This window comes from Argiope bruennichi, chromosome 2 (assembly GCF_947563725.1).
Source record: "Argiope bruennichi chromosome 2, qqArgBrue1.1, whole genome shotgun sequence".
Lineage (NCBI taxonomy): Eukaryota > Metazoa > Arthropoda > Arachnida > Araneae > Araneidae > Argiope > Argiope bruennichi.
Window position 1 is genome coordinate 101,443,470 of NC_079152.1, and position 24,316 is coordinate 101,467,785.

General features: G+C 29.7%; 1 protein-coding gene across 2 annotated transcripts in view; it reads right to left on the reverse strand.

Moving 5' to 3' along the window:
• Nucleotides 1–2,417: 2,417 nt before the first annotated feature.
• LOC129991590 (alpha-L-fucosidase-like) overlaps nt 2,418–24,316 on the reverse strand; it is a 53,687-nt gene continuing 31,788 nt past the window's right edge. For both annotated transcript variants that reach the window (XM_056098243.1, XM_056098244.1), the window contains exons 4-8: nt 23,627–23,760; nt 20,477–20,574; nt 18,994–19,126; nt 16,742–16,912; nt 2,418–2,871 (exon numbers count right to left, since the gene is read on the reverse strand). In XM_056098243.1, the coding sequence (XP_055954218.1) occupies nt 2,640–2,871; nt 16,742–16,912; nt 18,994–19,126; nt 20,477–20,574; nt 23,627–23,760 (768 nt within the window). In that variant the 3' untranslated portion in view covers nt 2,418–2,639. The remainder of the gene's footprint in view (nt 2,872–16,741; nt 16,913–18,993; nt 19,127–20,476; nt 20,575–23,626; nt 23,761–24,316) is intronic.

Here is a 24,316-nt window from a genome sequence, read left to right on the forward strand (position 1 = left end):
TCGGAATCCATGCGTAAGAGGACAATGCGAATAATTTCCTCAAACTAATTTATAAAACATACTCAAAGTCAATACTCAAACAAATTTATAAATATGTAATTTATGTTTTATAATGCATGCTTTTTTACAAGAAAATTATCTGATGATATTTGTCTTTGGAAATGCTTCAAAATTTGGCATAAATGAGACACATTATTATCGTTAAATGAATTTGCAGCTCCTTATCGTGATGATGCTTCTCACCATACAATGCAATAATTTCTCATGCCATCAGATTTTCCTTTATTTTACCGGAACATTGTTGCTCGGTTGAGTATACTATTTCTTTCCCTCCTGACCAAATCTCTTTTGGTGAGACACAGTATACAGTTCTTCGGTGTTTCTGGCTATTTTCTTCCTTTAGTTCAACGATGTCGTTGCTATTCACTTTTAACTTTGGCAAGGAACACAATTTCGTCGATTAAGGTTCCATAGGCATTTACTCAAACCTTTCGGAATCGCATTCGATAACCTTATTCGGCCTAAGTTTCTTCCATGTAGATATAAGCACTCTCATCAAACAAGCATTCAGCAATGATCGATCAATCCAGCAGGATCAATCACTGATTAATAAATCCAGCATGTGGCGTCATGGCGTTTCCTCTTTACTTAGTTAAGTGTGGCACATTTACATTTTGTTTGGCTTGCTGTGCGAATCCTTATGCGAGGTTTAACTTGTATTATCTGCTTTTGCCCATCTCAAAGTTGCGGTCATTCAGCCAAACCGTGAGTAAAGAGAAGGCTCAGAATTTTTAGAGTCCCGCTCAATGGAGTTGTGTGTTTGTAGAGCAAAAAGAAAATCGGTACTTATTTGTTATTAACCGCATGCTTATGTAAAACAATACTTATAAAAGAATCTATTAAGTCTACGATCTTTGACGATTTTTTTTCTTTTATTCGCTGGGATGCGGTTAATACACAAATACCTGGAAATCAAATACATATTTTGGGAGTCCATTTTACGACTGATTGGCATAAAATTACAACTATAAACCAATAACTACATGAATTGGTCACAAAATCACATACTAAATTATATTTATTTCAGTCTACATTTATTTTAATTATGCGTTATTACATGTGCAAGTATAGATAAACAGATCTCATGATCGATATTGTTCTAATGCTGATTTTTACTATTTTTAAATATTTACATTTTAAATGTTAAGTGTATTATCATGTTTTATTTATTTAGGTCCGTTCATTCTCCAGTTAATTATCTTGTAAATTTGCATTAGGACTCCCAGATCTACACACTTCCTTAAATTGGATTTTTTTTCCAAATTTAATTAAAATCTACTAGTTTGGTGCAAAGACCATATATTACATTTATATTAATATGTGGACAGCCAACAAACACACACAAAGAACAGATGCACATTGTTCTTCATTATTAGTAGAGATAATATGCTCTAAATTTGCTAGTTTTGTCAACACATGAGTAGTAAAGACATATGTTGCTTTTCTATTTTTCTACTGATATTATCAAACATAGGAGAAAAAAAAAACCTAAAATTAATCATGATTAAAAGTTATTGGAGATGGATTACATTTCTATTAATTCTTTGCCATTCGTTCTCCACGTTTCTCTTAAGGAAATTATGTTGTTGACTTTTTTTTTAATCCATGCACATATTGTATGCATAAAATGTATTGGAGGATACAGATATATACATTGAATTGAATGCATATAGTAGCTTTGGTTATAAAATTTAAATTCAATCTGCATCAAACTGAGTTGTATGCGGAGAAAATTCAATTTTTTTCAGATTTTTCTAGTGTTGGAAAGTATTGATTGTTAATTTTTTTTTCGAAATTTATAGAATCACTGTGGAAATTTTTCCCTACACAAAAAGTTTTGAAAAAAAAAAGTTTTCTACATTACTTTCTGACATATTATTTCATATAAAAATGAATGCGAATTTCAATCTTTACTAAAAGAAATTTCTGTGCAATAATTTCTAGGATAAAATGTATCATACAATTTCTCTTGTGCATGAAGCACCAGGCTACATTTACATTGAGATAATTACTGGACAATTTTGTAAGTCAAATTATTTTGTCTCGGCTTGCTGGGTTGGCGTGACAATCTAATCAATAATTACTCCAATATAAAAGATAAGTTATTGGTTTTATAATTTAGTCAAACATGAATTATTTAATAAAAGTTATATTACCTTAATTTGGGCATAACACTTTTTGCTTCAGTGATAGTCATTTTAATTTCAATTTTTTTGCTACTTCAAATAAAACTGCTATTAAATGACAGAAAAAAATAGAAAATTTAACTTTCTTTTTATCCCTTAATAAAAGCTAACTATTCTTTAAAATATCGAAATTTGATGGGAAGCCTTTTATAGAACAGAATGACAAAAATGTATTTGATAAATATTTATTTAAAAGATGTCGTACAAGAACATTTCTATTAAGAAACACACAGGCATTTCTTTTTAACAAGCAATGAAAAATACAACTGATATAAAACACACACAATACTATTCATTACGTAATATTCAAATGTAAGATTTGTCTCTAATAAAGAAAAGAATATGTTATTCTCTCTTTATGATAAGCATTAAAAGAAACAAAATTTGTATAAATCATTGCGTAACTTTCAACACCCAGGCGTAAGTGCTTGGTAATTCATTCGGAGGCAAAACAGGGAAAATTATTTTAGCGACTTTCTTTGCTTGCGAATATTCGAGAGGATCGTCGACTCCAAGCATATATATCTTATCACCAGGTAAGGTTTGTAGTGCTCCCAGTTGAAGAACGTTATTTTTCGGCCAGCTTAAAACTATGGCATAGATATCGTCACCTTTAGAAGTGTACCTGAAATTAAAATAAATTTATTCAGTACTGTTCCAACTTATAGATATTTGTGTTTCAGCAATAAATTAGCATTTTAAAAATACGTTAGTGTATACAAGATGAGTAACCAGAAACTTTGCAGCGGAAATGCTGCAATCGTGTTTTCAGGATGAGCGTCCACTCATTGGCTGACAATAGAAATCATAAATACATCGCTGATTATTGTGTCGGGTGCATGTTGGGTGTTTAAACTGCTTTGAAAAATAGAACATCCCTCCACTTGCATCTTACTTTTGGTCATCGGCTTTCTTAATTGTAGGGACACTAAACTAAATGAAATCCACGGTAAAATTTGTGAAATTCATAGATAAAATACTATAAAAGATTCCTATGGTAAGAAAGTGGATTCGAAATTTCGATGAAGGAGATTAAAATGTTAACAAAGGATTAAGCGGGCGGTGGTGTCTGCACAATTATAATACTGCAAAAGCATTTTTCTATGAAATAGAAGTTAAATTCTTCGTCACTGTAGGCAGCATCCTTCTACGATGAAGACATCTTAATTTCTACACCGTTAAGACAAATGCATCAATAATGGTGCCAATTATGTTGAAAAGTTAGCCTAAGTATTGAATTGAATTATCCAATAAAGTGTCTTCATAAGTTTTTTCCTTTTTTCAGTTGCTTGAAAGAATTTAGTTTTTGGATATCTTTCTCATATTACGGTTAATATGACAAATAGGCTATTTTTAATTATAACTGATTAATCACATTAAACGTCATACATACACACGAACACATACACGCACATACACATATATATTGCTACAAATCTATAATGTTACATCCCAGCACGGTGATCTCAGAGCTTGGTGACAAACTTGGAGATAATTTAGAGACTTGGCGACGAATTTCGCGACTTTGGAGACAAAATAGATAGTAATGGAAACTTCCAGAATTTTAGCGATTGAACCATTAGGAACCGAGATGATACGAAGAACTCTCCAGAACTTTCTTTGTCCACCTCTCGGGAACTATAAAAAACCAGCAGTCTCAAGCTGCAGTCAGTTGTGTATTAGGTCGGGAAATGAGTCGTAATCGTAGAATCGTCTACTGCGAATAGTTGGATCAGTCCGGCGAAGCGTTGTGTGGAGCTCAAACAATTACTGAATTTAGCTGTGTGCCGAGTCCTGGTGTTTATTATGGAAGCAGCATCGAGTCGTGTGCGGAGTAGCCAGTTGTGCAATAGCGAATCGGTAGTTGGATACAGCTAAACGTTTAGAGAAACCATAGAGTGAAGCTACGTAGATTCCCTCCTTCTGAATTCTATCTGGAAGCTACCGATTACTACTTGTGGGCTACTGTTTGTTGCAGTGTGCTGCTGTGTGTTGCCTGTGTTCGTCTCGGTTGTATATCCGTGATTTCGTGTTAAAAAATGGTTGTCGTTTGTTGCTAAAGAACTGTTTATTTCATCGACCAACAAATCAGCGGAAAAAATCCGGTGAATTTCAATAACAATATATATATATACACACATATAGTCTTTTATTTGAATTAAATTATAATAACATATTTGTCAAAGGTTCTGAAATTAAATACTTACCAAAGTCTATACATAAAATAGTAAAGGCAGCTTATTAATGTAAATGTTTTTGAAATATCTCTTTATTTACAATATTTGTGAACTTTTTTAAGAACAAATAATGCTTGTTAGAAATTGACGAATAATTAGAAATCTTTCATGAATTCTGAATATGAAGTCTAAAACATGCTTTATGAAAGATATAGTCAGAAATGGCTTTGATTAAAATAATTCTCTTTTATAATCACTAAAAATCTTTATTGTTTCATGAAATTGAAGTTTAAAACATTACGCCTTTATCTTTAAATCATTACACATAAATAAAATAAAGAAAAAAAATAAAAGAACAAAAAAATTTCTTGTTTTTATTATGTTAAATATTCTTTTAATCCGCATTTTATCTTCTTTATTTTTAAAGCAAAAAGATAGGATAAAAAATATTTCTTACCATTTTGAAATAATCTTTATATGTTAAGCATATTTCAAGAAAATATAAGCAAAACGTGGAGAGGTTCTTCAGAATCTCTTTAATGCAAAATTTTATGTAATAATCTAATTTTTATAATTGCATAAACTGATAATTTGAATTCTACATAACTGATTAGCACATATTTGATTATTACTTAGTTAAGTTACTAAACTTAAATAGTTTTCACACCCATTTACAAATGAGGTCAAAATTCAGGGCATTTGTTTTATATCTGATTTTTCGCTGAGGAATCAAGATTATATAACAAAATTCAGTTTATTCCTTGCTGTGTTTTTGTCTAGATTTGTTTTATCTCTAAATTCATTTTACATATGGGAGAAAAATACGAATTTTGGTAGTTTTTATATAAAATTAATGCAATCCTTCAACCGCCTATTGATGTGTTTATGTCTTTCGCTAAAATATTTTCTACAAAGCTCCTGTTTCTCTTAATCAAGAAGATTGCATCTTATAGCTAAAATAAGGTTAGAATTTGAAAAATTAATTCACGTCAGAGTCATACGATATCATTATTTATGTGATTTGCGTACTTGTAATTATGAAATGGCAGCGGTTACCTAGCATTATTCCGGAAATCATCAGATAACATAGTGTGTTTGGTTGCTGTTTCTTATATGAATCTTTTGAAACCGACGCAGTATCAGAAACTTTAAAAATATCTAAATTTCATTTTTCATTTTTTTTATTTTAATTTCATTTTTTATATAGTTTTAAAATTATTTAAGATGCCCATGATTATATACTTAATACACGATTTTTATTAGACTTAATAACCAAGATTCCACGATACATTCTATATACAAATATTGAATTATTTTATTTTTAGAAGTAAAAGCTTTATTTTTTAAATGATTGCTAAATTTACATAAAAAAAAGAAATAAGAAGAAAACTGTAGAGAAGTTTTTTTTAATCTTCTTCCAAGGTCATGTCCTCCAAACGTGTGACATTTTTTTAAAAACGTTCCTATAAAAACTGGTGGGCTTGGTTGATTTGATAGAGGATGAAATATAAATATGGTTCACAGATATAAAATGGAGTAATTTGGTTTATCCTTTATTAAAAGCTTCAATAAAGAAGTAAGGAAGTGCAAAGAGTCCCTTCTCAGTAAAAAAACTCAGACGTTTCCTTTAGAAATGGCCATTGCTTAGGGTTATCTGTAGTGTGATAGTTATCACCATCTCTCCACGTTTTTATAAACATCATTTTTGCTCATTTTTTAAATGTAAATTTTTGCCGAGTTGTCTTCCTTGTATTATTTCCACATCCTACTTAATTACTCCTTGACAGTTATATGGGCACGTAGAAAACAATTAGTGGTTTATTTTTGTCTATAACTAATCCAAGTTTCAATTCCTGAATAAATATTTATATTTAATAAAACAAATAACCAGTAGGCAATAAATACAGTATATTAACAAGGTGGCAATATGGAATAGAATAGAATATTTGTCACACTGAGAGAGACACCTGAAAACCGATGACGAAAAAGAATTTCCAAGAAGCAAATGAGGATTACGAAGGCTTATTCAGTATTTATGATTAATCTGCCACACTGAGCCTCTCTAAAGCAAAAATACAGATTAAATATTCTGTAATAGAAATTTTATTGAAAACACAGTAACAGAAATGTAGATTCAATGTTTATTATGTGCAGAATGGGCTAACACGGAATATGCTGATTTACTCTAAGTATGTGTCCAATTTTTGTGAAAGCTAGTGCCCATTCTTTAATGTTTGTGTATATTCTGTAGACTATTATTTAAGTATTAATTTTTTTTCAAGACATTATTCATCAAATATATTATGTATATTTTTTTCTATTAATAAAATATTTATTTTATTACATTCCTGCTCTGTTTTCATCATTTATATTAACGAATTTTAGTATTCCACGTTTCTCACCTCTTCATTTTACATAAAGAAATTATATTTTCAAATATTGTTGACTTTTTCAAGTTCAACAGTTTTGTTTGTCTACAGTTAATAAACAGTTCATTGAAATATTTAGCAATGAAATTTTACAAAAATCAATATCCTCCACAAGAGCTTTGACAAATGCAAATATATTCAATATTTGCATCCCATCCAATATTTATATTCAAAGCTGGCTTAGCGAAAACTGCCAAACTGTATGAAATAACTGAGAAGCAATTTCTGATTTTGCTTAAAGTAAGAATGCCAAGCCTTTCAAATTCTTTACAAAAAACGTTATTGCTATATTTATATTTCAACAAAGTCAAACAGTCACTAACAGCTCAATAACATATTCAAACTAAACATGTTAAAATAGATAAAAAAAATTTCTAAGAAACCAGATCGGATAAAGAGTTGAAATCGAATATTAAAGGAAATAAACATGTAATATTTACAAATTTGGAAATGTTAAGGATACATTGAAATATAAATTGAGTTGCAGATCAATTGAGTTGAATTGATCAAATTTCGAATAGGATCCATCAACGTAAAGAAGGCATAATCCTAGATTAACTCTCAAGCATGCTTAACTTGAATAATTTCTATCCTAATTTAAATCAGCGGCAATTGATTTCCTCTAAACATTTTCGCATATTCTCTAATAAAAGTACCTTTGCTTTATTATTCGCTGGCCAGTGGCGTAAAAAAGTTCTGAATAGCCTATTAACAAGCTACTTTTGGCTATTAATCTCTGGGAATACACAAGCAACAGAAAGTCGAATGTGCATTTGAAATCTTTTTTCAGAAGGATTGAAGTCAAAACCTGACACAGAACTAAAATTGTAGTTACAAAACTACATACAAAATTTCACATATTTAAGTCATCGGTTTTTTTTTTTAATTATCGCATTTACAAGCTTGTGAAAGTACACGCTAACAAACAGTTAATCTTCTGACGTATTTGGTTGTAAATTTGAAACATATATATACTTTAGATGCTAAATTTGTGTACCAAATTTTATCTCTTTAACTTGTTAACCGGGTAATTAACTTACGGGACAGTTCTCGAGACGGGTACCATTTGGCGATTACCCGCCAAATTTTTCTCGCCAAGCCCCGCGGCCGCTGTAATCTTCAGAATTGTATTTCTCAATATTATGACTATTTTCTAGAGATTCTTTTCTGAAGATTACAGCGTCCTTGGGGCGATGGCAGGAGAAAAATTTGGCATGAAGTATACAAAAATAAGAATAATTATATTTAATAGAATATTATAATATTATATTTAGAATATTATAGAATTTAGAATATTATAATAATAAAATAAGAATAATTATATAAGAAATAATTAAAAATAGCTCAATTTGAACAATGCTAAATTTAAAAAAAATGCAAAAAATAACAATACAAATTTTTTTGAACTCACCCGATTTAACGATGTGAATTTCGTTAATTTACAATAATGCCCTTCTCTTCTACAAACCTTTCCTTTCTGTAAATACCATATCCTGCCCGCATTCACCATACTTCCATCAGCAATTAAATCCATTTTCATGCACCATTCAACACACGCTTTCGCTACCAAACGTTCTAAATCGAAAACCCCCCTAAATTTAAGGGATTCCTCATTTGTCACATTCACACCAGCCATTTTACACCACAAGAAAAATCAACGAAAGTAAGAAAAAAAAATACTTTACAAGCAGAAGAAATCAGAATAAATCCAATCTTCGGAAAGATTTCCCGCGAAAAGCTGCCACCACAAGAGAAATCGAAGAGAGAAATGAAAAAATACGGTACAAGACTTGAAGAGCAGCAGAAATTTTTTAGACCTAATTGGTTGAAATTCAAAGTCAATTCAAACCTGATTGGTTAAAAATTACACCCCCGATATCACCCCCGATATCGCATTCTCTTAACAGGGTTGCCATACATTGGAAGCGTAGAGGAGTTGTCATATTGGCGACTTTAGCTTTAAAATTTGGCGCCAAACTTGGCGGCACCCGTCTCTAGAATTAACCCTAACTTACATTCAATTCCTTTTGCATTGAAATATTTCATCATATCCAATTAACAGGTTAACCATCTTCAATTTATAATTATAGTGCTATCCTATATTCGGATAGCCGGACAGACTTCCCCTGAATGGATGTCGTTCAAAATTTGTTGTAGTCTATAAATTCGGAGTTGATGCCACATACCAAGTTTCATCCAAGTAGTTCAAAGCATTTTGTAGCCATTAGGCTTACAGACACAAATAATTGCAGCAATGTATTTTCCAGACTCAGAGAGGGCTGAAACGCAACGAGGAAATTGGTCAGAATCTCGAATTCTAATATTTTGGCGATTACAACATTTTTTCTAAATGCACCTTGTTAACGAAGAATTAAACGAAGTAAAATCCAGCATAATTTTAAAAATTCAAAACATTTCCCTGATATATTTATACACACATTACCACTCATCTGAGTGACACCATGAACAAAGCAGAGAATAAAAAATGTTGAATACGTTATTTATATTTAAATGAATGCGGATTTGTAAATAATCATTTTTACTGGATAAATAAAGAATATTGTAGCGTTATAAACCGGGACCAATAATAAATCATTATTAAGTTAAGCATGAAAATAATTAACAGCTCTCAAATGCATTGTAATTTATGCATGAAAAAATTCAGTCTTTGTTGGGTCTCTACCCCCAAGTTATCCAATGAAAGATAACAGAACGCGGGTTTCGAGACTAAAATTTTGTCACTTTCAAGAACTGATAAATATGCACGAATGATAAAGTCCTTTGTGCGGTTGATCGAAAATAAAAATATAATGAATTTCTTTTCACACAAAAAAATATTTTGAGCCTTCAATCAATGCATACAAATTGTGCCTTTGGGCTGAAATATATTTATCGATACTCCACAAGATTTTTGTCATCTTCCTTTATGCATACTCTCATTAATATTTGTCAACAGCTCTCATTCGCTTTGAGTCCCTTTTTCTTTTACTGTCACCCATTTCAAGAGAAGGGAATAGAAAATATTGCAAACCAGTCAAAAAATTTACAATGAAATTTGGACAATTCATTTTTCAAACTACTTAGAATTCTAAAAACGCATTTTTGTAATTATGTTTGTTTGTGATACACAACAATTCAAAAATGCTTTCAGCTCGACTGAAGAAATTTAATCTGTGAACTTTAACATCTTTATTTACCGAGTCATTTTACCATCAATTTATCAAATTTATTTTATGAACAATTGATTAAGTTTTGGTACAGAATGAACACAGGAAAAAGAAGAAAAAAACTTTTTTAAATAATCAAATTAATTTAATTAATTAAATAAGTAATAAAAGATTTTTAATGCTCTTTTTAATTTAAGCTCTTTGTGTTCTTTCAAACACTGTTAGAAAAATAGTCATATTGTCAAGATATCAGCCGGATTTAAATGTTACTTTAATGCGCCGGTAAATAAATTGTTAAACGAATTCCGTTCAGGAGAAATCTTTCCGTCTGATTGTACAAGTGCAAGTGAACATGTTAATTATTAAATGTAAAAAGGCAGATGTATAAAATTTAATACACAGGTTTAGCCTTTTGAGTTCAGATTTGCGTGAGATTTGGAACTCGATTCGTCAAGAGATTGAATGCCCATTAATTTGTACTTTAGTACGCAGGTAAACATAATAACTCAAACGCATAACAATCTAGGTAAGCAAAATTTTGTTCACATGAAGTGCAGATTCGTAATAATTTTTTAACTAGATATATCAAATGATTGATAACTCAAAAGCGTAATAACTTAAATAAAAATTGATATGTAATGTTATGACTTAATCGTAACCAAATGTTGATTTCAATCGATCGGGAAAAGATGATTAAAAATAAAAATTCGATTTTCAGATATTTGTGTATTAACCGCTGGCTAATGATTAATCATATCAGATAGCTAGCTAGTTTCAATGAAAACATTAGATTCACACCAAACTGAAAATTTTGATATTCTATAACTATTGCTCGACATAAGTACCGACTTCCTTTACCATATTTCGAAGCACACAACTCCGAAAATAAAAATGTGACACCTTGTGACAGTTATGGCTTTGCCTAAGATTCGTATTTTTATGATTGAGGTGATAACAAGCGAGAAAGTTTGAAGAGACCACTCCCGCTGATTTAATTTATAATTTATTTCAATGAATTATTTTCTACCTAAATAAAAAAGCACCAAAAAATCCGTTCATGGAAACATGTTGCAAAAAAGTTCGAAGTTTAATCGGTACTAAATTATTTCTTTTCACTTCCTCTTAGCCTAAATACTTTAACCAGTAAGTAATCAATATCAATAACTTTTATTTCATTATAATATAAGTGAATGTATAGTTGAACTTATTTATTTCCTGAATGAAGGTTTAATTATAGAATCCCAAAATAATAATCTGAGGAAATAAAACAATCTGGAATTCCAACTGTTTCAAAATCAATATCACATCTTATGTAAAAAAAAAACACCTAGAAAATTGGACCATCTTGACGTGCTGTTAAACCCTAAAAATATCTTGGATATGATTGCCACAAATTAACTAATGAAATTTGTAGTAGAAAATCCCATACATTTTCCAGAGTGCTCAGGAATTAAACAAAATAATTATTTATAATATACTTTAAATTTAAATATATAGTAGCATCAAAAGTTTTGCTTCCTAGAAATGGGATTTTTTAGATCCATAAAAATTACGAGTAATCTAATGAAAACTAATTAAAAACTGTTTGGAGTTGATAGTGATCCACTAACAGCAAAAGGATTAAAATCATAAAAATTGTAGACTTCAACTCATTAACCCTTGCTACAATACATCATAAAAAAACATTAAAAGGTGATCTTTTCGATCTCATAACTAATTTTTATTCATGTTTAGCTTCATTAATACACTGATAAATCAGTCATTTTAAACAATAAAAAAATGCCTCAATCATTAAACGTCAAAAATAGGAATTCGCATTCGAATGTGTTCAGATAGAAAATGCGGTGGTATTTTTAACTTTTAACGATACAGACTGCAACGGAAAATTATACATACTAATTATTTCTCTATTCTTATATATTAATAATCTTATGTGATGTTTTTTGTTTGATCAATTGTATTCAAGTTCAATTATATTCAATTTTTCTGGTCCGATTTTGAGTAAAACTCTACTTAATTACCTCTAATCTCCTTTATTTATTATATAAGAATTAAAGGCTTAGTTCTGGTATTGCTTAAAATAACGCAATGTTTTTTATAATGACAATTAAGATTTAATGAAGAAAAAATGTTGCAGGGTTTACATTTTTTTAAAAAGGATTCAAAAATATTTCCATTTTTGTAGTTTATCACTGATAGATAATTCGTAATTTCAGGAATGTAATTTACCAGATATTTATTTAACTTTTAGAAAAAAAAAAGCAAAATGTATATATTTAATTAAATTTTCGAAAATATAATTAAGTGCAACATAATTTTCATTTTTTATAAAGACTCGATTGAAGAGTAAATAGAGATTTGTTGATTATTTTAAATAGATAGCATAGGAAATATACAAGAAGAAAATAGCAATTCCACGAATTGCACGCATAAGGTATTTTTAACCGCTTATTTGTTGCTTTAATATATTCATTCCAATCATCAAACAGTTAAATATAATGTTAAAAAAATCTAAATGCTGATGTAAAAAATGGGAATTATTCATCAGAAGAATTGTAAACATCTAAAAAATTAAAAATAGCCACACGTGCTGCTATTAAACTAATTCCAAGTAAACAAAGGATTAATTGATAGAGAGAGTTTCAAATCTTCTCGACGCCTTAAAATAATTTGACAATCAGCCAGCTATTATAAGAATTCTTCACTAATTAGAGCCCTAATTAAATTCATTCTACAGCATCTCGTTCATATCTTGAAGCTTCACCGTGATCGTGGATTATTTAGAATTAGGTCCTTCGGCGAATATCTAGATTACTAGGTAATATTGGCTGAATATTTGAAATAAATTGCTTATTCATAAGCTAATGCTCATGATTCTCTCAATGAAGTATTTTTAAACGTCAAATTATGATAGATATTACAGGCATTGATTATTTTAATAGCCCAATTTCACATTCTAGACAACTGCTCAGTTTATTGTACAGAACAATAATGATAATTTTCCTAATATAGTTAATTCCGTGACATGAAAAACTTCACTATCCAGACAGTTTGTCTTCTAATTATACTTTATATTTAGCAATACTGAAGCTTCGCTTTCTCATTTTTCATATGAACTACGCAAATAGCAGACAGAAAATCACTTCCTTGGCTTTCCACAATGAAGAAAATCGCTCAATTTAACATTTGAAGAGACAACGGAAAAGGTTTGAATTTATTGCAAAAATGAAATGTATTATAGAGAATTATTCAAAAAAAAATTTGAAAATTTGCTAAAGAATAAAGAGTAATTTGTGAATAATTGTAATAAATTGAATCATTAAAATAGCAAATTTTAAATTATGAGAGATGAAAAAATATCTTGTTTTGTACTACACTATTTATGAAAGTTATCGTTAAATTAATATCAAAATCTCACATAGTTTTTAATGAAATTATTTAATCTACAAGTATCTTAATCATGTAATCAGGGTACTTGTTCTCCATAATTATATACTAACTAAAAATTTAAAAACAGGGATGGTTAAAATGTAATAATACAATTATGGCCGCGTCTCTCTTAGTTTCAATTCTTTATAAATACTGCCACTTATGTAAATAAAAATTGACTTAAAATCTCCCCATTCTATAAACAAGCGGAACAGCGACCATTAAAATTGTCTAAGGAGCTATTTTTGCTCTCGAATATGGCTTATTCTTATGCAAAAAGAATGAAAATTCTACGTATTAACTGTTAATGAAACAACAAACTGGCAAGCCGAAATTTCATTAAGAAAAATTTCCTGTATCTCCAGCGAAATGAAGTGCATAGATGTTACTCGATGGACATACTTCTCAACTTGTTATTTACAGTTTAATTGCATATGGAGAGCATTCAGCGGCTTACTAATGTTGAAAAGGTGGTGATGAGGAGGAGTTGGTGGCAAGAACTGCATGCTCAACGATGTCCAAACAAAAGAGCGCCATATATAATCAAATGCATTGGGATTTGTAAGACTGAAAGCATTATACAAATGTTAACTCGCCAAATATAGAGTTTTTACTCTTCATTGGATTCTTTGTTTTCTTGAACTCTCCAATTCTTATGAAAAATGTTAATGATCACCCTTTGTTTTATGCAATTCTTTTTTGTTTTTTTGGTGCCTACTCCCTTTAAAAGTTTGCACACTGAATTTGATTCCAGATTTATATATGGTGAAATTTTGAAAAGAGACTATTATAGAAATATTCAGAATTCTTATAAGACTGTTAGGAAACTAATAAGGCGTTTAAAATATAGAAACATGCTTCACTCATTTTTAAGTTAGATATACATTGTTTACAAGTGAATTTTGCATCATTTAGTATATTATAATAAATATACTTTAATTTATATTCATATCCCTCCATTCATAGTGATCTTTTAAAGCATTACCATCTGGATTTATTTCGTGGTCAATATATTAAATATATTAAAATAAGATTTTAAATAATTATATTTTTAACTTATTTAATTTTATAACTAATTATATTTTAGGATTAATTAAGCTAATAAGGGATACAATTGGTCACTTCTAGAAATAAAACTTATGTAATGACTTAGATCTTTTTTTTTTCGGCAAATCTTTTTAATATGAACAATACATTAATGAGTAAGAATTTATACCATGAATGATATTTAATTTCAATTCGGATATTTTTTTAGTCCTAACAAAATCAAAAAATGGAATTGTCTCCTCAAATCTAAGGAGACAATTTGAATATTTTTTTAGTTAGAACAAAATAAAAAACTGGAATTGTCTGCTCTAATCTGTGGTTTATGGTTACTTCACATGCATCGCAAGAGTAGGAAATCAAAATTAATAACTTTGCCCAACTCAATTAGTCAAATCTATGAAGCATTTTTGCATGACTTATTTAATAATGACCAAATCTCGTCCAGCTTAAAAATTTGTTGTGACTATACCGGCTATTAAAGATGTCTTGCCATCTTAAGAAAAAGATAACTATAAAGAACGCTGAAAAATTTTTCGTTTCCAGTTATAATCATTGGATCCATTAACAATGGATCGTGATCTATTTTAGTTCCAACGCCAATTCATTCCATTTTCATCATTTATTTCATGACTAGGATTTTACTTTAATATCACTAATTTGTGATACCGAAAAAAGAATAAATGTTTGTAAAATTTAAATGTGTGTTATGTATCCCGCAAGTTTTGCTTTACAAAAGCGCTAGATGTCTGGATCGAAACTCCTAACAGTAGTATTGTTTTTCACTCTGTACCTATTTCTGTAAACAGATGATTCATGACTGTGAAAAATCTATACTGAAATAGTCTGTTTGTTTGAAAGAGAAAAACTCGAGAAATACTTAACTGATACTGGAGATACTTGTACCATTTTGTAAGGCATTTATTGGAGAAGATTTTAGTATATTAAAGTCATATCAAAATAAAAAAACAGAGTTTTATAATTACGATTTTAATTAATTTCTTACTAAGATTCACGCATGCGTAAAACTGCAGTGTCTGTGCGTTGCATTTTTCCACACATGCGCAAATAGCAAGAGCTGTGGTATGCATATGCGATTTCGTTGTTTACGTCTGATTTTAAACAGCGATTCCAAACTCATTATGCCCCCAAAAATTAACTGATATTGGAGATATTTCTACCATTTTGTTGGGCATTTATTGGGGAACATTTTAGTATATTGAAGTCCATGGACAATTACTTTCTAGAGTTACATCCAAACAAAATCTTTTTGTCTTAGCACCAGGAAAAAAACATCCAATATAATTTACAAAGAAATATTATGAAGCAAGCTGAATTTTATTTTCATATCATATTATAGAGTTGATAAGCAAGTGTGGAACAGTGAGTACAATGAGTTATTTGTATATTCTGAAATTTTAAAACAGCTTTTCTATTGTATATTTTTAGTGAATTTTTTTGACTATGAGCATGTCATTTTTACCTTTTTAACAGTCTAAATGTTTCAGAATGTGTGTTATAAAAAATTGGGAACACAGTCATTTTCGTCAAAAAAATAGTTTTTCGCCAAATTTTAGCGAAATGGAGAAATGTGTCGCGAACGGCAGTATAAGCGTAACGGTAGCAAAAACGCCATCGAAAAATTGTCAACCTCACAAGGCGCCAAATGACTGTATATCAAAGTTTAGCCAAAACTTGTTTTGTAGCTATTTTTGATGATTTCTAAATATATTTTTTATGTTTGTTTAACCTATCTTGGTTTGACGTTGCGTGACGTATCGGGTGGAGGCTAGACTTAAGTTTAAAGCTCATTTTTCCTCTTGGATGTTATGCCACGTGCAACACTGTGCGGGTACTGCTAGTTATTAATAAATAATAATTTTATTAACAATTAGCTGGCAATTTTTTATCTCCCACTGGCATTTTTTTAAAAGTGTATTAAGATTTTGAGAGTCTTGAATTGTCATTTTTTATTTCAAACTCAAGAATGTGAAATCTTTGGCATGTAACAAGTCTACATTTTTTAATTCTATTTTTTCTTCGAATCGTCTACAAAGTGCACTTTGTTTACGATTTTGTAAATTGTGTCGGTTGGAATCCGTCTTACGACCTACTCAACCAAAGATTCGAATCATTGAAGAAATGTAGAAAAATTCCCCATGAAAGATCAGATCTTATTCAAAACAAGCTGAATTAAATGTCGACAGCTTTTCTAAAAAGACCCAGGGGAAAAAGAATCAATATCTTACCAAACTCCTGGAGTGAGTGTATCATTTTGAGCTTTCCATGGTGTAGTTCCATAGATTGCCTCACCATTTATCTTCATCCAGTTTCCGAACTGACGAAGTCTTTCTTCAAAAATAGGAATGATTCGACCATCGTGGGTTGGTCCTACATTGATTAAAAGGTTTCCGCCACAACTGAAATCAGAATGAAGGGGACATATTTATGAGCATCCTACTCAGTCTTAAAATAACAGTTTTAAACTAATACGAGCTCAAGGTAATTATTTCTATAATCAGCCTCCTTCTGAAGTTGTGTTCAAAATCAGATTAGTCTGAGGAGTAAATAACTTATGTGTATTCCCATTCGCCATACATTTAGATTTCTCTGAATCACTACTGTCTAATTCATTTATTGTTAAGACTCAGAAGCACTTTTCAACTATGCTCGAAGTTAAAATACTGAGAATTTCATTTCCCTTTGCAAATAAATCTAAAAATTCAAGAATTTATTAGTAAAACTAAATAAAGAGTCAACTATTGTTTTAAACAATGGTAAATCTTTCAAAATCGCTTAAAGTATCTTAACATTCATTGCGTGAAGAAGATCTTTAATATGAAGTATAAGAAACATCGAAATAATTATTTATGATTGATTTCTAAGGCTGCAAATCAACTTTTTGCCGTCCGAACGTCTGAACGGAATTTTTTTTTTTTTTTTGGTGCTGATAGGATTTTTGTCACTGGCAGTTTTTCTAGATTTTTGGACTATCATAATTTTTAATTTCATAAAATAAATAATTCAATAATTTTAAAAATAATAATTTTAACAATATAAATAATAATTAATTCAAAATAATTAAGATAAGATAAATTCGTAAATTAAATACAAATTTGCGTAACACTAATGTGATGTAGTCGGCGTTTGTTGGATAAACTTCGAATGACACCACCGTGGTGTTACCGGATGAGGTGATGTTAATATAAACAAAATTTTAAATAACTTTGTTCTTGAATGTTTATTTTAGGTACTTTGAATATTAAATATTTTTTTCAGAAAACATTTAGGTCCTATGTAATACAAGAATTTAAATTTTTTTGTTCCCTGAAAGCATTGAACTATTAAAACTAGTGTTTGTTGAAACTACTCTAAACCAGCGGGTGTCTTCACCTATTGACTAGTATGTTTGCAATATGATACATTTTAAGTAGAATTTCGTAGTGTAGAGATTAAAATTAGTTCTCGACTGTTAACTTCTGAAATTTAACTCTGATCTATAATTTTGATGAGGCCATATATCAAATCTTATTTATCTTTTTCCGATTCTCAGTTATCGGGATCTTCACACGATTCGAATCAACAGATCACCTTTACATTATCTGTTTGCATATACATTTACTAAACCGTTTTATAGGCAAAACACAAGCGTACAAATTGATGGTTTTAGTGATAAAACCGTATAATAATTTTCATTTAGCTGAGTCATTGAATTTTTAAGTCAATATATTTGCTTGCAATTCCATATCAAGTATTACAAATTTATTACAGATGTTCCACCTTTATTACCCCCTCCATACTTAATTTAATTAATCGTTCTGTTCTAATTATCATGTTAACAAACAATCAAAAAACCATCCCCTCCATCTCGAAAAAAAAATATTTTTTATTTAGATTCAAATGTGTTGGAAATAGGAAAGTTCATCAAAAATCATGAGGCAGCTGAATTTTTGTTGTTGTTGTTGATGATGATTACGATATTTTCTTTATGTCTACTTCATAGGAAAAATATTAAAGAATCATTCTATTCGCACAAAGATACTAAATGAATATATTATAAATTGGCATTTTAATATTTTGTTAGCGATTCATTAATATACAATACTTTGAATATTTTTTATTGTAAAACAGAAATTAGACTTTGAAATAAGTTAATAATTCCATAAATCACAAAATAACTGCATATTTTCATTTTTAATTCGGCGTTACTGCTAGATACATTACGTTTTACTGGTTTCAGACACTTCCTGTATATTTCGAGACACGTTACATCATTAATGCATGCATAGCAGAACAATCGTTTTAAATATTTATTACTCAAATTTCCAATATTCAATATAGTAGATGCAAAGTTTTAGTTATAATTCTAAGTCATTAGGAAAGACAAAGTCTCTGTGAACAAGTGGTTTTTATATTATATAAGATTGAAAATTGCTCATGCAAACAATAATTATTCCTCAGTGAAATGAAATTTACAGATCTAAAGCTTTCTGTTACTTACCTGACAGTTTCTGCAAGAGTTGTGACAAGTTCCTCAATAGTCAGGTAGTCACTCAATTCAACATTTCTTCGGAAACCCCAAGATCCCTTGTCTAATGTCATTGCATTTTCCCATTTGTGGGCCTGTAGGGTTTCTGAAAAATTAAAATATTTTTTATTAATAGAGGAATTTAATATTTATTTAACAATTAAATTTATTAATACAAAATGAGACATATTACAATATATCTATCATTTTTCATCAAATTCTTCGCTATCTTTACATTTTTCAGCTTTTAAGATATCCACTGTGACTTCGGAAACCTTAGTTTTAAATCAAGAAATTTAGCCAGTGAGATCAATATTGCACTATTTTATACTTTATCGAATTATGGTAAAGAAAAAATACAAAAGAGGTCTCATGGCACTGCAATGAATATGATGAAAAAATTTTGTTCCAAAATTAGATTATGGGTACTATATAAATATTTAAAGTAATTACATTTTATCCCTTTTGTTAAAATGTATATAACTGAATTAATTGTCTTTTCATTTGATAAAATTATTAATATGATGCAATGCATCGGCTATGTTTCTTTAGATAAATATTGTACATAAAACTCTTATTTTAATATTGTTCAGAAATGCAAATAAATTTCTTCGTGTTAAAAGTTGAAGTCATGAAAAGAAGTTTACAGAAAAGAGGAAAACTAATTTCATTTGAAAACCAAAATCTGTAAAAAACACATTTAGCCTTCTACTTCATTCATTTTAGAAAAATAAAATTTGCCTTCAAAAAGATTCAATCATGAGGATAATGCATAAAATATATGGCACAAATATGACAAAATTGTAAATAGCTTAAAAACTGTATTTCATTTCCTACACTGTTTATTCTTGCAAGAAATTGAAACATCTACTGAATTTATTATAAAAATACCAATGTACTTTCTCCACGTATTTGGTGAAGTTAAGAAATATAGAGTTGGATGTAATAAAATAATTAAGGAAAATATTTCAATGGCTAGTTTAATTGGAATCTGCCAAGCACTTTAATAATAAATTAAATTCGCTGGAAGCTATCGCTCATGCTAAAGTTTTGCCTTATTGTTAAATAAAGCAACATATATTTTTCATTTAATTGCTTGGAATTTTTTTAAACTCTTTCTTTGCAAAGCAGGATTATTTTTTGCGAAATTATCCTTTTCTTAAATAGTGTGCTATTTTGTTATTCGAAAATGTAATTCCATACTAAATTAATCCAAATTAAATTAATTACTAAATTAATTGAATCAAAACTTTTATTTATCATCATGTGTTATTAATCTAGTGCTAGATATAAACAAAGTCATTTGATTTCTAAAATATTTATTTTATACATTAAACTTCAATCTTTTTCAAATTAATAGATGCCATACGTATGGCTAGAGGGAGTAATAGATAAAACAATCTAAAGAGTTCATATAAACAACTTCTAAATTTATGCTGTAGCAAGCTCTACTCACTTGGATTGTAACGATCTGAGCACGTATAGTATCCTCCATGTTTACAAGGAATGTTGGCTCCCCATCTGTCATTTACTGCAACAACGTCTTTGACAGGACTAAAATTATACAAAAAATTATGAAAAAAATTTTCTAATTTAAATGAAATTTTTCTAGCAATTTAAATGAAAAGGGGAGATATAAATCCATAATTGTAACAGACAATTTTTATGTTGAGATGATGCTATCAATATAAGCAATCAATTAAAATGCAAATATACAAGCCGCTTTCTTAATTGCTAAGAACCTCTTAAATTCGTAAGAATGATAATTATAATACCAAAAAAGGCATCTAGATATTGTCTATACATAGGGAAGTGACTTTTTACAAAACAAGGACATTGTTTGAAGTGTTACCTAGAAATAAAATTCGGACTTATCCCAGAAATGGTATCAAATGTGTTGAATTGCCATGCAAAAAGTTGTAAAGCGTCATTGATTGAATATGACTTAATACTTATGCACTATAAGTATAATATAAAGAACTAATAAAATAAGCTTTTGTTTGCTTGAAATTTCTCAAATTTCTTTTCACCATAGAATACCTCCAAACTTGGAATCTCTTGGATTCTCTGACGTTTAAAGTATATACTTCGAAAGATTTATTAAGTTAAAAAAAAACATGTTCAAATTTCCATACTGTACACAAATTAACATTACAATAAATATATGCAATACAATACAACTATGAAAAAATGCAATGTTTTATGAGTTCTTGGATTTTGTTGAAAATTCAAAATTGAAGTAGGTGTGATTGAGGAAATCGATGAAACAGATTATTCCGGGATTGTGTCTGGGAAAGTCAGATCTGCGTTATCCTGAAGAAACTGCACAAGATTCCTGGTTTTGATTCTGGAAATTTTGTTTATCATCATGTTGTTCCACAAGAATTGTTCAAGTTCGTAGGAGGATTTGCTAAGGTTAAAAGACTTGGTGAGAGGACAGTTAGTGATATAATGAAGTGGATGCCATATTTCCTGGCAGCCACAGTGGTCAGATTCTTTTATATGGAATATCTTGAAGCATGAAGGGAATGGACCAGGACTGTTTACAGAGATTATACCTTGCCTGTTCCATAGTGCTGGGTTAAGGAAAACTTTGAGGTTGATTTGATAAATATTTCTTTCACTTGTGCTGCTGTGCCTTCTTTATTCGCTGTATTTTCGATTTATTTGTTGCTGTTGTGACACACATGTGCTTTAATCTATTTTAACTGCATAGACGAGTAGCTGAGTACAATGTTTCGACATCACATCACGAGTAATACACATTCAGAAAATGGAGAAAAATATTTTCATCCATTTCGACTAATACATTTGCAAGTAATATCGACCTTGTATACTGGGAGAAATGGCTTATATTACAGTTTTATCATGAATTTTAGAGATTGTGTTCTTAACCGGCATGAATGGACGAATTTCCAACTAGGCAGACAAAGTAGAAGCATAAGGCTTTTAGTGTGAAGGGTTGGTTAAGGAACTTTATTTCCCTTATTGCCGTTATAGTCCCTTATCTCCCATATATTATAAATGTTTTTAAAAAGATAATTCTAGGAATTCTAAGATATTAAAATAATATTAATAGTTTATAATGTATTGGTTCAGTTCCTATATGTTTCCTTGCATTTACTTAATTTTTAAAATATTTATAAAACCGAACATCTGTTTCAACAATATTATGCACGAATCGGGATACTGGGTAGCCTGGAGTCATAATAAATAAATAAAATCAAGGTCATATACAATTCAAGAAATAAAAAAAATGTTAAAATAAAATAAAACATTAACATATTAAAAATGCTCTGGATTGTGAAATCAAATGGAACATCTTACTAAAGTAGGATCTTCATAATGTGCTATGCCTAAGGGTGCGAAATACCTAAGTCAGTCATTTGGTATGCTTTTCATGTAATGAAAAGTACGTGCAATTAATAGTCATTGAAAAATATACTAGGCATGCGGATGATATTCAGTATTATGATAGTCAATTAACGTTTGGGAGGGAATTTGCAGTACAAAAGTCTAGTATTTTAAGAAAGTAAGTTATTAAAAGGATGATACTTGGGGTTCATTCAAAATGTAATAGTCAATTGTGTTAAGGACCTGTGGCTGCTCCAGTTCAAAAGAATATGGTTTCAAGGCGTTGCTTTTCCCACATTCGAAAGACGTTGTCTTTCCCCACATCCAACAAAATGTAAAATAGTATTTGTTCCAGACATTCCAGTGACAAGTTATTGAAAAAGCGGTTATAGAAAGTTGTCTCTACGTTTATCTTATCTGGTATCCTTTGACTTTTTCCTGAGCAGGTATCTCAGACAGAATGCATGCGACACTTGCATCAAAATGCAATATCTACGATTCCATGTGACTGATGCTTGAGCCAAGTTGTCACTTACCACATACATGTACAGAGATTTTTAAAGTTCATTGCGTCCAAAAAAATAATGCATGAGCCAAATAATAAGTAAATGCTACATTCTTCTGTGTATAGGAAGGACGTCATAATGCTCGAAATATGAAAGAAACAGGCATGTTTTGTGCATTTTGTTCTTAATAACATAGTCGAATGCTGTATTGATATTAACTTAATGATGCTCTTCCATTTTGTAGACACGGAAATTTTCCCATATCTTACGCCTTTTATAATAAGAAAAGCTAAATCTAAATTTAACTTCAAGGTAGAACTCGCAAACGATCCCATCACATCGCACATAGTCACTTTTAATATACATATGTATCACTCTCTTGCTACTATAGCTGTAATCATTTTGAAGGTAATCAAGGGGGTGAACATTACTTTATATAATTGTTTTGTATGTGCATTCGTGTGTGTATTATTTAAAGACTGATCATATAATATGTAAATGCACAATAGAAAATTATCTTTTTCTCTTTTAATTTAATTTTGAAAGCAATAATTCCTTCGGATAGTTAGAATTCAATACAACCCTGCATGTTTTAATCTTTTATTTCTCACTTTCTAGAAAATCAAATAATTTATAAGACGTTAAAATCGATTCAAAGATTGGTTTATTTGAAATCAGTGTTTTATTATTTCGCAATGCAATTGCATGTAATAAAAAGAAATATTCTGATGCATAAAAACACACACCTTTCATTGTACAACCATGCCAAGAATTCTTTACTTTTCCAGTATGTATCTGAAGCTTCCCAGTCTCCATCAGACCATATTACTTCTGGTCGATAATTATTCACAAGTTCAAACAGTTCAGGTAATGCTTTGTTCTGAAAATAAACCATCAGCTGAAATTTTTCACTTTAAAATGTGTGTGTGTGTGTGTGTTTTACACTGTATGCAAAGAAACTTAAAAACGAAGAGACTAGAGAGTGATGCAAGTATTGCGGTTCAACATTCTGTTTTTTGTGAGAGAATTATACGTAAATGAAGAATTTTTTTCTGAACATTTTAAATTTTTCTACTTGTATTAATTCATTCTCAAAATATGATTTTACTGACATAACAATTATTCATTACTTAATGTTAATTCTGACAGAAATGCTAATTATTCAGTAATTAACGACAGTTTTTCCAATGGATTAGTTCACGCAACAAGAGAATATAACTCAATTGAGTAAGCTGTCGATTGAATTTTCACAAATTTATCAAATAATTTAAATTCTGTAGGTTAGAAATGTCATCGCTGCAGCCTTTAACCAAGCACTGAATCAATTGACCTATATTGACTAATGAGACTATTTTAAAAGTTTTAGGGCATTTTGTATAGAAACTGAACAAGAGCAATTGGTATTTATTTAAAAAAATTTGTCCAAATTACTACGC